The sequence below is a fragment of the Ursus americanus genome, chromosome 3 (genome assembly GCF_024610735.1).
Source record: "Ursus americanus isolate L20-20 chromosome 3, mUrsAme1.1.p, whole genome shotgun sequence".
NCBI lineage: Eukaryota > Metazoa > Chordata > Mammalia > Carnivora > Ursidae > Ursus > Ursus americanus.
In genome coordinates this window covers 6,471,377-6,484,310 of record NC_142129.1, presented here as the reverse complement: position 1 = coordinate 6,484,310, position 12,934 = coordinate 6,471,377, and the positions used below count along the sequence as shown (strand labels likewise).

The 12,934-nt window shown below is 47.8% G+C and overlaps 1 protein-coding gene across 1 annotated transcript; it reads left to right on the top strand.

Moving 5' to 3' along the window:
• The first annotated feature begins 3,944 nt into the window (after positions 1-3,944).
• Positions 3,945-9,731, top strand: GIMAP6 (GTPase, IMAP family member 6). The gene is made up of 3 exons (XM_045792338.2): positions 3,945-4,232; positions 5,559-5,643; positions 7,916-9,731. The coding sequence occupies exons 1-3, from the start codon at positions 4,059-4,061 to the stop codon at positions 8,707-8,709; spliced, it is 1,053 nt and encodes a 350-aa protein (XP_045648294.2). The 5' UTR covers positions 3,945-4,058; the 3' UTR covers positions 8,710-9,731.
• Positions 9,732-12,934: the final 3,203 nt, after the last annotated feature.

Here is a 12,934-nt window from a genome sequence, read left to right as displayed (position 1 = left end):
TTTCTTACATTCCACATATGAGTGAGATCATATGGTAATTGTCTTTCTCTGATTGACTTACTTCACTTAGCATTATACCATCTAGTTCCATCCACGACATTGCAGATAGCAAGATTTCAGTTTTTTGATAGCTGATATATATATATATATATATATATATATATATATATATATATATATATATATATATATATCTATCACATCTTCTTTATCCATTCATCTGTGGATGGACAGCTGGGCTCTTTCCATAGTTCGGCTATTGTGGACATGGCTGCTATAAACATTGGGGTGCAGTTGCCCCTTCGGAGCACTACATTTGTATCTTTGGGGTAAATACCCAGTAGTGCAATTGCTGGGTCATAGGGTAGCTCTATTTTCAACTTCTTGAGGAACCTCCGTACTGTTTTCCAGAGTGGCTGCACCAGTTTGCATTCCCACCAACAGTGTAAGAAGGCTCCCCTTTCTTCACATCCTCGCCAACATGTGGCATTTCCTGTCTTGTTAATTTTAGCCATTCTGACTGGTGTGAGGTGGTATCTCATTGTGGTTTTGATTTGTGTTTCCCCGATGACAAGTGATGTGGAGCATTTTTACATGTGTCTGTTGGCCATTTGCATGCCTTCCTTGGAGAAATGTCTGTTCATGTCTTCTGCCCATTTCTTGACTGGATTCTTTGTTCTTTGGGTGTTGAGTTTCCTAAGTTCTTTATAGATTTTGGATATAAGACCTTTATCTGATATGTCATTTGCAAATATCTTCTCCCATTTTGTCGGATGTCTTTTGATTTGTTGACTGTTTCCTTTGCTGTATAGAAGCTTTTTATCTTTTTTATTTTTTTATTATTATTATGATACATCTTTTTTTTTAAAGATTTTATTTTATTTATTTGACGGAGACAGCCAGCGAGAGAGGGAACACAAGCAGGGGGAGTGGGAGAGGAAGAAGCAGGCTCCTAGCAGAAGAGCCTGATGTGGGGCTCGATCCCAGAATGCTGGGATCATGCCCCAAGCCGAAGGGAGAAGCTTAACGACTGCGCCATCCAGGCGCCCCTATTATGACACATCTTGATGAAGTCCCCACAGTTCATTTTGGCTTTTGTTTCCCTTACCTTTGGAGACATGTCTAGCAAGAAGTTGCTGCAGCCAAGGTCAAGGACAGTTACTGTCTGTGTTCTCCTCTAGGATTTTGTTGGATGCCTGTCTCACATTTAGATCTTTCATCCATTTTGAGTCTATTTTCATTTATGGTGTAAGAACATGGTCCAGTTTCATTCTTCTGCATGTGGCTGTCCAATTTTCCCAACACCATTTGTTGAAGAGACTGTCTTCTTTTCTGCTCTGTTGAAGATTAGTTGGCTATAGAGCTGAGGGTCCATCTCTGGGGTCTCTATTCTATTTCACTGATCTATGTGTCTGTTTTTGTGCCAGTACCATACTGCCTTGATGATTACAGCTTTGTAGTATAGCTTGAAGTCCAGAATTGTGATGCCACCAGCTTCGGTTTTCTTTTTCAACGTTCCTTTGGCTATTTGGGGTCTTTCCTGGTTCCATAAATTTTTAGGATTATTTGTTCCAGCTCTGTGAAAAACGTTGATGGTATTCTGATAGGGAGTGCTTTGAATGTATCGATTGTATTTTATTTTCCAGCTTTACTGAGGTATAACTTTGATAAATAAAATAAATTGGAAAATAAAAATTATATCTATTTAAGGTACACAACTTGGTGATTTGATACAGGCATACATTGCCAAATATTCACCACAATCAAGCTAATTAACATATCCACGTCCTCACACAGTTATCATTTATCCTTCCTTCTTTCTTTGTGAGAACACTTACCCCTTAGTGGGCACTGCCATTGTTTCCAGTTTTTTTGCTATTCCGAGTGCCACCACTATAAATATCACAGGCGTTCCCTTGCATGGAAAGGAGGCACATATGTGTTCTAGGTGTGTGCCTCCGGGGAGGAGATCTCAGTATCGACTATGTGTAATATTCAAATTTCCTGTGTGCTACAGACTTTTCCAAAGGGGTTCTACCAATTTACCTTCTCACCAAATGTCACGTGAGAGTTCTGTTTGCTCCATAGCCTCAGAAGTTTCCTTTTTATAGAATGTTTACACAATTCTCAATTCTATTCTTAGGCATTTTGCTTTTTGTTGTTATTTTTTAAATCAAGGAGTCACACCTAATTGGCTATTGTTTGTATGTTAGTCAGTTCTTATGGTTTTTATTTAATTTTGCATTCATCAATTCGTTAAGTTCTCTTATTGTTTATAGGAGCTTATCGGTTTATTCTTTTTTTTAAAGATTTCGTTATTCATTTTAGAGAGAAGCACAGAGTGTGCGTGAGCAGGGGGAGCGGCAGAGGGAGAGGAAGAGAGAAAATCTCAAGCGGACTCCAGCATGTGCAGGGATTCCGATGCAGGGCTCAGTCCCAGGACCCTGTGATCATGACTTGGCCCGAAATCAAGGGTTGGATGCTTAACTGACTGAGCCACCCAGGGGCCCCTTGGTTTATCCTCTTGATTTTTCCAGATATAAAATCATAACATTTACAAATAATAATAATTTTACATCCAACTTTGGTTTTTTATACATGCAATTTATTTGTCTTTTACGGTGTTAGGGTATATTTCCTCTAAACATTGAAAAGAGTGTTAATAGTGAACATTTTAAACCTCTAAATCTCCATTAAACCTCCAAAATGCTTATCAAAATCTTCTTATTAAGAGAACACCTTCCCAGAGAAGCATTTTCATTCCAGCTCTTCACAGCAGCTCCAGAGAAAAAAAGTGGGATGAAGCGTCAAGTCAGGAAAGCTGTCCGTCAAGACCAGAGCAGAGGCGAGAGAAGACAGGCTAGAATCAAATGCGGAGGAAAAGGTGGAAAGTGACCAGATCACCTGATTCACCCAAAGTGGGGACGGCGGAGGAAAAGCTAAATAAATTGTGATGATCACAGCCCATCACAGACCCACTGAGAGAGGGAGATTTAATTTCAAGGTCATCTTCCCCCACCCATTCGTGCCCCCACATCGACAGGGCTTCGGTGTAGAAACAGTGAATTAAAGCTGAAAGAACGGCCCGGCATATACTCTATTTAAGAAGGGCTTCTTAGGGAAACCCACAGACAACAGTGAAATGAGGCAGGGGTACTGGAGGAAACCGAAAACTCTGCACCTACAGGTAGAGCAAACATGAACACAGCCCGACTCCTAGACAGAAGAACGCACAACCTCGTGCTACAGCCCTACTTACGTCACTTCCTAATATCCCATAGATTGCGTCCAGCTTGGCACGTCAGCACCCAGGCATGTATAGAAGCAAGGAGCACAGTCTGGAGACACAGAGTGAGCAAACCAGACTCAGATACGACTCAGATTTTGGAATTGTCAGACGTGTGTGTGTGTGTGTGTGTGTGTGTGTGTGTGTGCGCACATACATGAAGAGATTTATTATAAAGTATTGGCTACATGATTTATTCTAAGGGGTTGGCTCAACTGTTGTGCAGCTGACAAGTCCCGAGGCCCACAGTACCAGTGGCTGGAGGCCCAGTGGAGATGGTGGGCAGCTCCAAGCTGAGGACGGGTGACTCAGGACCCGGCAGGGGCTGGTGCTTCCGTTCCAGTCCTTGTCCTGAGAGGAAATACTTAAAGGAAGTTGGAATTAAGGAGGGAAGAGGAGATGACAGGCATCTGCCACGATGGTGAAGGCATGGGGTGTGTGTAGGAAGCAGGGACTCGCACAAAAGGGAGATCTGTAAAAAATCATCCCCCCGCACAAAATTTCCTGGAGGATCTGCTGCTTCTTTCTAAGCCTCTGAGATCTAGTTGTCCTCGTGCAGGTCAAAATAATAACAACAGTGGTGTTGTTGTTTTTCCTGTTCATACCAGCAAAACCACAGACAAAATGCGGAAGGCACGTCTTCTGACTGAGGGGGGGCCAGCCCGGGTGTTCCCATTCACTTCCTGCTCCCCCTCCACGGCCGACTGCTGCTCTTTCAAGGGCAGTGCTGCAGCTGAGCGTTCTCATCCCATGTGGCTGAAAACTATAAGCCATGTCCTCTATCTATTCATACGCCGCGGACGCTTTCCTCTCCCTCCTCCAGTCAAGGTCCCCAGAAGCCTCCGATGTGTCGGCCCCAAAAGGAAAAACAAAGAATTCACAAGAGCACACGGCCCCAGGAGACAGAGAACGTTGCCACTCCTCTCGCCCCACAGCTGACGGAGTGGTAAGTCCCAGTGTGTGGGGGAGCGTGTCTGTGTGCGTGTGTGTGTGTGTGTTGTTTGTGTATATGTGTCGAGTACGGATGTTTCCGTGTGTGTTGTATTTTTGTGTTTGTGTGAGTGTGTGTTGTGTTTGGGAGTGTATGGGTGCAGTGTGGGTGATGTGTGTGTGTGTTTGTGTGTGGGTGTGTGTGCTGCCTACGTTTGCCGATGTGCTATGTTTGTGTGGATGTTTATATGTGCTTATATATTTGTATGTGTGTGAGTGCTATTTGTGTATGTTTCTGAGTGTGTGTTTGCATGTTTGTGAGTGTGGGTGTGTTTTGTGTTTGTGTGTGTGTTTGTGAGTGTGTTTGTGTGTGTGTATGTTTGTGGGTGTGTGTTTGCATCTTTGTGAGTGTGGGTGTGTGTTGTGTTTGCGTGTATGTGTTTGTAAGTGTGTGTGTGTTTGTGAGTGTGGGTGTGTGTGTTTGTGTGTGTGTATGTTTGTGGGTGTGTGTTGTGTTTGCGTGTATGTGTTTGTGAGTGTGTGTGTTTGGGAGTGTGGGTGTGTGCTGCGATCCTGGTTGGAGGGACAGGGCCCTACTTTGCAAGGAGGACGAAGAGTTACTCTAGAAAATGTCATAAAGTGTGTTGGAGTCTCATAGGGGAAGAGACCTCGGGGACATTTAGTTCAGGCCCAGCGTTCACACTTATGGGGACACTAAGGCCCAGGCAGGGTGGCCATCCTAACTGAAGGCAGTTGGAGATGAGCACCGAGGTCCCCTGGCTCCCAGCGGGACTCTGCCCCACACCCTGAAGGCCCCTCCCTGCCACCCTAAGCTCAGAACCCGGCCCCGCCTCTCGCCTTCTGCAGTCCTCACTGCCGAGCCTTCCCCAAAGCTCAGGCCTGGACTGCGCTTATTGGCCCAAGACCCCCATGACTCCCCCCGCCACACTATGCCAGCCCCTCGCCACAACTTCCTGCCCGTGCCCTCCAGATCTTTCCACTGCTCTCAGGACCCAGGATCAGACCTGCTTCTGCTCTTGGCTCCTTTCTGTCGTCACAGGACAGCTCCGGGTCCCTGGCTAACCGAATGCCACCTGCTCCTGCGTGGGCAGGGCCGTTCACCTTTCTCCATGAACTCTCTTAGAGTGACCCAGAGACCACAGTGGTGGGGGGAGGGAGAGAGGAGAGCAAAGAAAGTGGGGTCCCCTCGGACCCCCTCCTCCCTCTCCTCATTCAGGCCACTCCCCCTCAAACCAATGCTTCTGGCCAGAGAAAGGCAAAAGTCAGGTGCCTCTTAAAAGTCTGTTGAAAAACTAATGAGACATATGATGATTTTCTCTAGGCAGAGGAAGAAGAATACGTACATATTCTCGCGAACAGTCCTGAAGGAGAGCTGTGTCAGGATCCTAGACGAGACATGTTAGGAGGTAAACCACTTTTAGCAGAAATGACCTTGAGAGGGGTGTGGCTGGGGACGTTCAGAGAGCAGGTGGTGCGCTGGGACAGGCAGCCGGGCTCATCCCGCTCAGAGATGTGCCCACCTGGGCCGCCATCGAAGGGCCTTTGGCTTGGGGCCCTTCTTTACGGCAGCCAAATAAGAGGGAAAGCTCCCCGATAGGCAGAGCAAGCGGAAGGAAGGGGATAGACCGTGCCAGTTGCCCCCTGGACTATATCTCTGTGCCAGGCCCAAGGAAAAGGGTCTGTGTGTCCTGGGCTTTCGTCCTCTGGAAGGATGCGCTGATGGTCTTGTGACTAAACGGCTCACCCGGGCCTGAGGCTCTGAAGCCAACAGACCCTGTGCAGGCACTTGGCTGGATCCCAGAGCCCTTGGGGTCGTATGGGCTGCAAAGCACCACGGGGACAAGCAGGATGTCGTCGGCCAACCGCTGCCTCAGAACTGGGCTTGCTTCTCAAGGGGTTCTGTCCCCCCAAAAGCTATTGCATCAGGGTCAGGTGCTGAATTTCCGAGGGCTCAGCGTTGCCATTGACCGGGGTAGACAGAATCTGGGAATGCTGGAAATCCACCCATTTTCCTGGCCAGCAGAAAGTATTTGTGATTCATTTGTATTTTAACACAACTGGGTTTTTTTTTTCTCTATGAACCTCAATGGCCTGAGCCAGCGGGAGAGAGCCTTTCTAATAAAGCACATGAGAAAACTGCCAATAGATGTGCTGACACCTGATTTACCTTTTCTTGCAGCAGCCAAGGTGAACTATTACTTGAAAAATCCTCCCCAGAGCCCAAGTGATAGGTTTCAAGTCCGGTGGTGAGCTCTGGCTGCAGGCTTGCCCAGACAGGACTTGCTGTCGCCGTCCAGCTCTGCATTGGCGAGGAGGGCAGGGAGGAACATTCCACCTCCCTGCTCCCTTGACACTCCCATCCATTCACCCACATTCCTTTCAAGCCAGCTGCGGGGAGCTGGAGGGAGCCAGAGCCATTCAGTCAGATGGCAGCAAGGCGGGCAGCAGAGAACATGTCCTTGCCCAGCAGAGTCAGGGGAGGACGATGCTGATCCTGCCTTCAGAGGCTTAGGGCTCCGACACTGTGACACGTCAGTCTCTTCAGCGGGGGACAGACTCGGACACCAGCTGTGATTTGGCATTTCTCTATGTGCTCTGGGTCTGGGATCTGAAAGGCAGAGGGGAACTCCCTCCCTGTCCCTCAGGCCAGGTGGATCTAAGACTCTTGACACTGGGTTTCTCGATAGGAAGTTGGCATCTCCAAGTCTTTTCTCTCAGAGCAGGGTTCTGATATTCTGCCGGGGGAGAACGTCCCACTCAAACTGTAAGGCTGTTGCCTAAGCATGTGGACCCAGCCTGCCTCTGCGCTTGGAGCCAGGGTCTGGCTGAGGTGCTCCCACACTCCCAACATTCTCCGTCGGGAAAGCTAAAGAAGGTGATGCGGTCAGTTGCCCCAGAGGGAAGATAGACGCAAAGGACACACGCTGTTTTTCTTCCTTTTCTCACTGAGAAGGATCTGCAATCAGGGATATTCAGCAAAGCCCAGGGTCCCATATTCATGCTGGGCTAATTCCCATCTGGGTGAGAAGAGAGGGCCCTGAGAAGGAGTTTCAAAACCACAGCACCCAGCGATCTCCCTTCGGGGTAGATACGCAACAGAATTGAGGGCAGCGACTCAGACAGACATTTGCGCCTTAATGCTCATGGCAGCGCTATTCACAGCAGTAAAAGGTGGAAACAGCCCAAATGTTCGTATGTGTGTACGAATCGACAACCAGTGCCAGATACCTACCAGGGGTACTATTCAGCCTTCAAAAGGAAGGAAATTCTGACCCAGACTCCGATATGGATGAACTGGGAAACATTATGCTAAGTGAAATAAGCCAGGCCCAGAAGAGCAAATATAATTATAATTTGGGATGATGAAAACATTCTCGAGATGCACAGTGGAGGTGACCGCACAACACTGTGAATGTCCCAGCACCACTGAGTTGCACGCCTAAAAATGAATACAATGATCAATTTTATGCCATGTATTTTTTATATCCTATTTTTACCACAAGTTTTTAAAAAAGCTTCAAAAAAAGCAAGACAGAACGAGAGCCCCCGCAGCCCTCCAGGGCAGACTCCAGGTCCTAGCCTCACGCCCCCCTACCTGGGGCGCCCAGCCCGCAGCTCCCCCCGGGCGTGCGCACAGCCCTAACCCCAGCTCCTTCTGCTCTGTCCCCCCACTTCTAGGCCTGGGGGAGGACCCACAGAGCCCGCGGACACTGAGGCTGCTCCTGGTGGGGAAAACGGGCAGTGGGAAAAGCGCCACAGGAAACAGCATCCTGGGCAGGAGAGAGTTCGAGTCTAAAGTCAGCACGCGACCGGTGACCCTGAGCCTCCAGCGGGGCAGCCGCGGCTGGGCTGGGCGGGAGCTCGAGGTGATCGACACCCCTGACATCCTGGGCCCGCGGGACGGGCCAGAGGCGGCGTCAAGGGCCATCTGCGAGGCGATGGCCTTCTCTGCGCCCGGGCCGCACGCAGTGCTGCTGGTGACGCAGCTGGGCCGCTTCACGGACGAGGACCTGCAGGCCGTGCGGCGCCTGCAGGAGGCCTTCGGGGTAGACGTGCTGGCGCACACGGTGCTGGTGTTCACGCGCAAGGAGGACCTGGAGGGCGGCTCTCTGGAGGAGTACGTGCGCGACACGGACAACCAGCACCTGGCCCAGTTGGACGCCCTGTGCGCGCGCCGCCACTGCGCCTTCAACAACGCAGCGGCCGGCGCCCAGCAGGAGGCGCAGCTGCGGGAGCTGCTGGATATGGTCAACGTGGTCCTGTGGGAGAATGAGGGCCGCCCCTACAGCTACCCGGGCTACCGGCGCTCCCCGCAGCTCAGCCCGCTTGGGGACGCGCGGGACACGCAGGTTGGCATCCGGCAGGGCTCCGAGGGGGCGGCCCTGCAGGAGGCCCTGCTGGAGGGACTGTGCCAATTCCAGAAGGAATTCGAGAAGGCTCACAGACACCTGCTGAAGAGGGCGCCCATTTGAGCTGGCGCTGGACCTCAGTCCCTGGAGCCTGCTGCCATCCTGCCCCTTGCGCTCTCCGTCCCTGGGGGTCCCTGGCCTTCCCGGGCTCCTGGGGGTGTCTGATGCGGCGAGAGGCGGGTATGGTCCCCAGTTCCCAACTCACGCCCCAGGGCCCTCATTCCCTTCTGGGGAGCCTGCAAAGGAAGCAGTTGAATGACTTAAACGCTGCGGGGAGTAGCCTGCCTCATTGACAGGGAGACATCTGCAACACAGGGGTGTCTTTTTGGAGGGCTGTTCCTACAGACGGGGTCCCTAAGAAGTCACCTGGGATTGGAGAAGCAGGCAGGATGGGGGTCTGGCTCTGGCCATCTGACTGCATAAGGACACGATGTGCCTCAGGTGCCCTTCAGCTGCTTTGGGGTTCTATTGCTTCTGGGGAGTCTGACCAACTGACGGAAACAGAATAGGAGCAGACGGGGGCGGGGGGAAAAGCCTCCCAATAGCTCCTCTTTTCCTTTCTTCGAGCTGTGCACCAGAGGGTCTCTAGCTACCTTCTCCTGGGGCAGGTGGGAAATGGAGGTCGGGGAGACAGTGTTGGAGGGCAATCAGAAATCAGAGGACACAGCCTTGGGTCTGTCTGGATACTTGTCCTTTGGTCGGAGATTCTCTGCTATCAGATGCCCATGGACTGCAGTCTCCCAGTGTGGACACCATGACACCCACGTTCCCCAGACTCAATGGACTCCTTAGAAAGCTTGAGCATTTCTTCTGCTAGGAGATTCAAAAGAGTGTCTCAAGGTACGATAGAGACTTATTTTGAGTGCATACATAAGACAGCCCTTGTGGGGGTGCCTGGGTGGCTCAGAGGGTTAAGCGGCTGCCTTCAGCTCAGGTCATGATCCGGGGTTCCTGGGATTGAGCCCTGCATGGGGCTCCCTGCTCAGCAGGGAGTCTGCTCCTCCCTCTCCCTCCCCTCACTGGTGTTCTCTCGCTATCCCTGTCTCCTCTCTCTCAAATAAATAAAAAATCTCAAAAATAAAAGATACTCCTTGTGCCAGAGCCATTTATTAAATATGCCCATTTCCCAGTGAACTGAAACACAACATTTATCATATAAGAAACTTTCATATTCCCAAAGACCTAGGGCAGGATTTTCAATTCCATTTTTGTCCTCTACTTTTTTCCTTTGTTATGAATACACTGTCGATTTGATTACAGAGGCTTTGAGTGCAGTATGGCACACCCGATTTCCTCCTCAGTCTACATTTTTGTATTTCCTTTGTTCTTCTCAGACATTCATTCTTCTACGTGAGAGTTAAATCACTTGTGTAATCATCAGGAAAGAACCTATGGGCATTCCAGGTGCAATTGTCTTCCATCAGGTTTGGAAGAATTGGTAACCACTTCAATGGTAAATGGATCAACACCGTCATACTTCCAAGTGAATAGACTCCCAGCGTCAGAGCTATTGAGTAAAAACTAAAATCAATTGCTATTCCATCAGAAGATTAATTTCTTTAATTTAAGTGTTCTTCTTTTAACTGTTGGCTTAGTTACATTTCATAACAGAAAATATAAGCATTGACCAAATGACAGCGTTTCAGTGACTCTAAATGGCAAGTCACTCAAAACATGTCAAGTCCTAAAGGGATTGGTTTTAATTGTATCCAATACAATGGGTTTTTTTCTCCTGTATGATTAAAAATCAGGGGAGAAAACTCCCACCACATTTCAGGAGGAGAGAGTGATGTTCCGCCACCGTCACTCCCCGGGCCTCACAGACTGGGGAAGGCATGTGTGGGTATGTTCTGGAAACTCCAGTCTACGTACCAAGAAGAAAAAAGTGATGTGGGTGGAGGTGGGGGTGGGCTGAGGACAGAGGGTTGTCTTGGCCAAGGCTATGAAAATAGCCACCTTTAGAATTTGTGCCTTTCTAGAAACATCTCTACAATAGAGCAAAGCATGAAAGATGGAGATTTGGGCCACTAAAAGATCTCAGTGCCTACAAGCTTGTTTCCTCCCTGGTGGGTCAGAGCAGCTGTTTAAAGACTTAGGGGAGGTTTCCAGCTCCCACTGCTCCTGTAATAACACTTGATAAACTATGTAGAAAATACAAAATAATAATAATTTTACAACAATTTTTCGAAGGCCCTGGGAAGTGACCAAATGCAGGCAGACACTGTAGGGAACTGTCATCCCCAAAAGGTCCAGGAGACATGTTTTCTGGAAGCCTGAAAGAGATGTCACAGACGTCAGCAGTTGCCCATGGCAGCAAAGACACAATCCGAGGTTCTAGTTCATCAAACATTCCACTAAGATAGTGAAAGGGTCATACTTTAGGTGTAAAAACCGTATCGGGACAAACGGATTTGCCCACGTGAAGAACAAGGTTGACGTGATCCCTTGCTGGTGATGCCTAACGCCAAGCTTTCCCAAAGCCACAGTGATCTGCAGGCAGTTGAAGTGCCTGCTAAAACAAGCTCACTATTCTTCAGAAGATAGTAAGATCCTGAGTCTCTACAACATATTACCTACAATAGCCTATCAATTATTAAAACTTCTTCTTTTCTAACGTAAGGATAGAAAGCTATGAAATATCCCTCTAGGGGCGCCTGCGTGGCGCATTCAGTTAAGTGGCTGACTCTTGATTACAACCCGGGTCATGGTCTTGGCATCGGTGGGGAGTCCGCTTGAGATTCTTTCTCTCCCTCTCCCTCTGCCCTTCCCCCTCCTCTCTAAAATAAATAAATACATCTTTAAAAGAAAAGAGATTTTCCTCTACCCATGTCTGTCTATGTCTCACAAAATTCTGTATATTGTTTACACTATCATTCAGCTTAGAATATTTTGTATATTCTTTGTGATGTCTTCTCTCATTCGTGGATTATTTAGAAGTATGTGTTTGGTTTCCAAATATTTGACTATTTCCTAGAAATTACAGTATTCAGTATGGTAACCACTAGCCACATGTGGCTATCGAGCACTTAGAATGTAGTTGGGACCCCTAAGAAAGGGAGGTCTAAATCCTTATTTAATTATAATTAGTCTTAATTTAAATTTTAAAACGGAAGCAGTGTGAAATATTTCACCATGAAACACAGCTTTGTTGTTTAGGTAGATGTGAGTTTCCCTCCCATCACACGTTAGTGCTGATGCAATGCCGATGTTGGCCATACGCACTGTTTCTAGGGTTCCACGTAAACCCATCATTGAGCTGGTCATGTCAATAGATTGATTCTGTTTGAATAATCTCTCTTCACTGATGCGATTCTTTCCTGTGAATACTCGCTATAGACAGGAGGAGTCACAGTCCCACCAATCTACATCGTACTTGGCAATTCAACTTAAAGACTGAGTATTATTTCATTCATAGTATAACTAAACTAACTTTTAGCTTAAAAACAAATATGGACAAATTTTGAACTTGAAAATGAATGCAGGGCACCTGGATGGCTCCAGTCGTGGTCTCACGGTCCGGGAATAGAGCTGAGCACGGAATCTGCTTGGGATTCTCTCTCGTCTTCCTCTGCCCCTCCCCCTGCTCGTGCCCTCGCTCTAAAGAAATAAAATATTTTACAAAATGAATGCAGCACACCGAAGCAGAACAAATGGAGATGACTGGGCAAGCGCCATGACAGGAACAGGGAGACAGAAAGGACTAGAAGAAAACGTGTTACAAAATTCGTGACAGTAGCATTTGCAATTTGCTGCAGTCCCGCACAGCCAGAAACAAAAGTGCTTAGAGACGTTCTAGGCATACACATAGGAATTTTGATAAAATGTTTTCTCTCAACGATCAACAACAAAACTGATAGAACTAGGAACTGGAGCCAGAATTAAATGTCCAACAAAACAGTTGTAAACAAGTTTTAGCAGGATCTGAGCTTGTAACTTGGGCCACTTCAAAGCGGCTCGGATTATTGCACAAAAAAGAACAACACTTTCAGTTGGAGAGACAGTCAAAAAAATGACTACTGTGGTTATGAAAAATTTTGCTGGATATTTTCAGAAAAGCCTAAGAACATTAAATTATCAAAATATGGAAGACCTACTAAGACACCAAACAATTGCCCATAGAAGACAAGACCGGTTGACTAATATCAAAGATTAATTGATTTGAAATTGGAAAAGCTGCAGGTATTTTTCTTTAGGGCTATAGGAGAGGTGTGACAGAAGACACTGTCCAAATAGTATTTTGAGTGTGTCTTAACATATTCCGAAATCTATGAAGAGATGCTGCAAATTT

Coding starts and splice junctions, on each gene's coding strand:
- GIMAP6 (XM_045792338.2), top strand. CDS start 4,059: ATGTCCTCTATCTATTCATACGCCGCGGACGCTTTCCTCTCCCTCCTC. Junction 4,233..5,558: donor GCCCCACAGCTGACGGAGTG/GTAAGTCCCAGT, acceptor GATTTTCTCTAG/GCAGAGGAAGAAGAATACGT. Junction 5,644..7,915: donor TAGACGAGACATGTTAGGAG/GTAAACCACTTT, acceptor CCCCACTTCTAG/GCCTGGGGGAGGACCCACAG.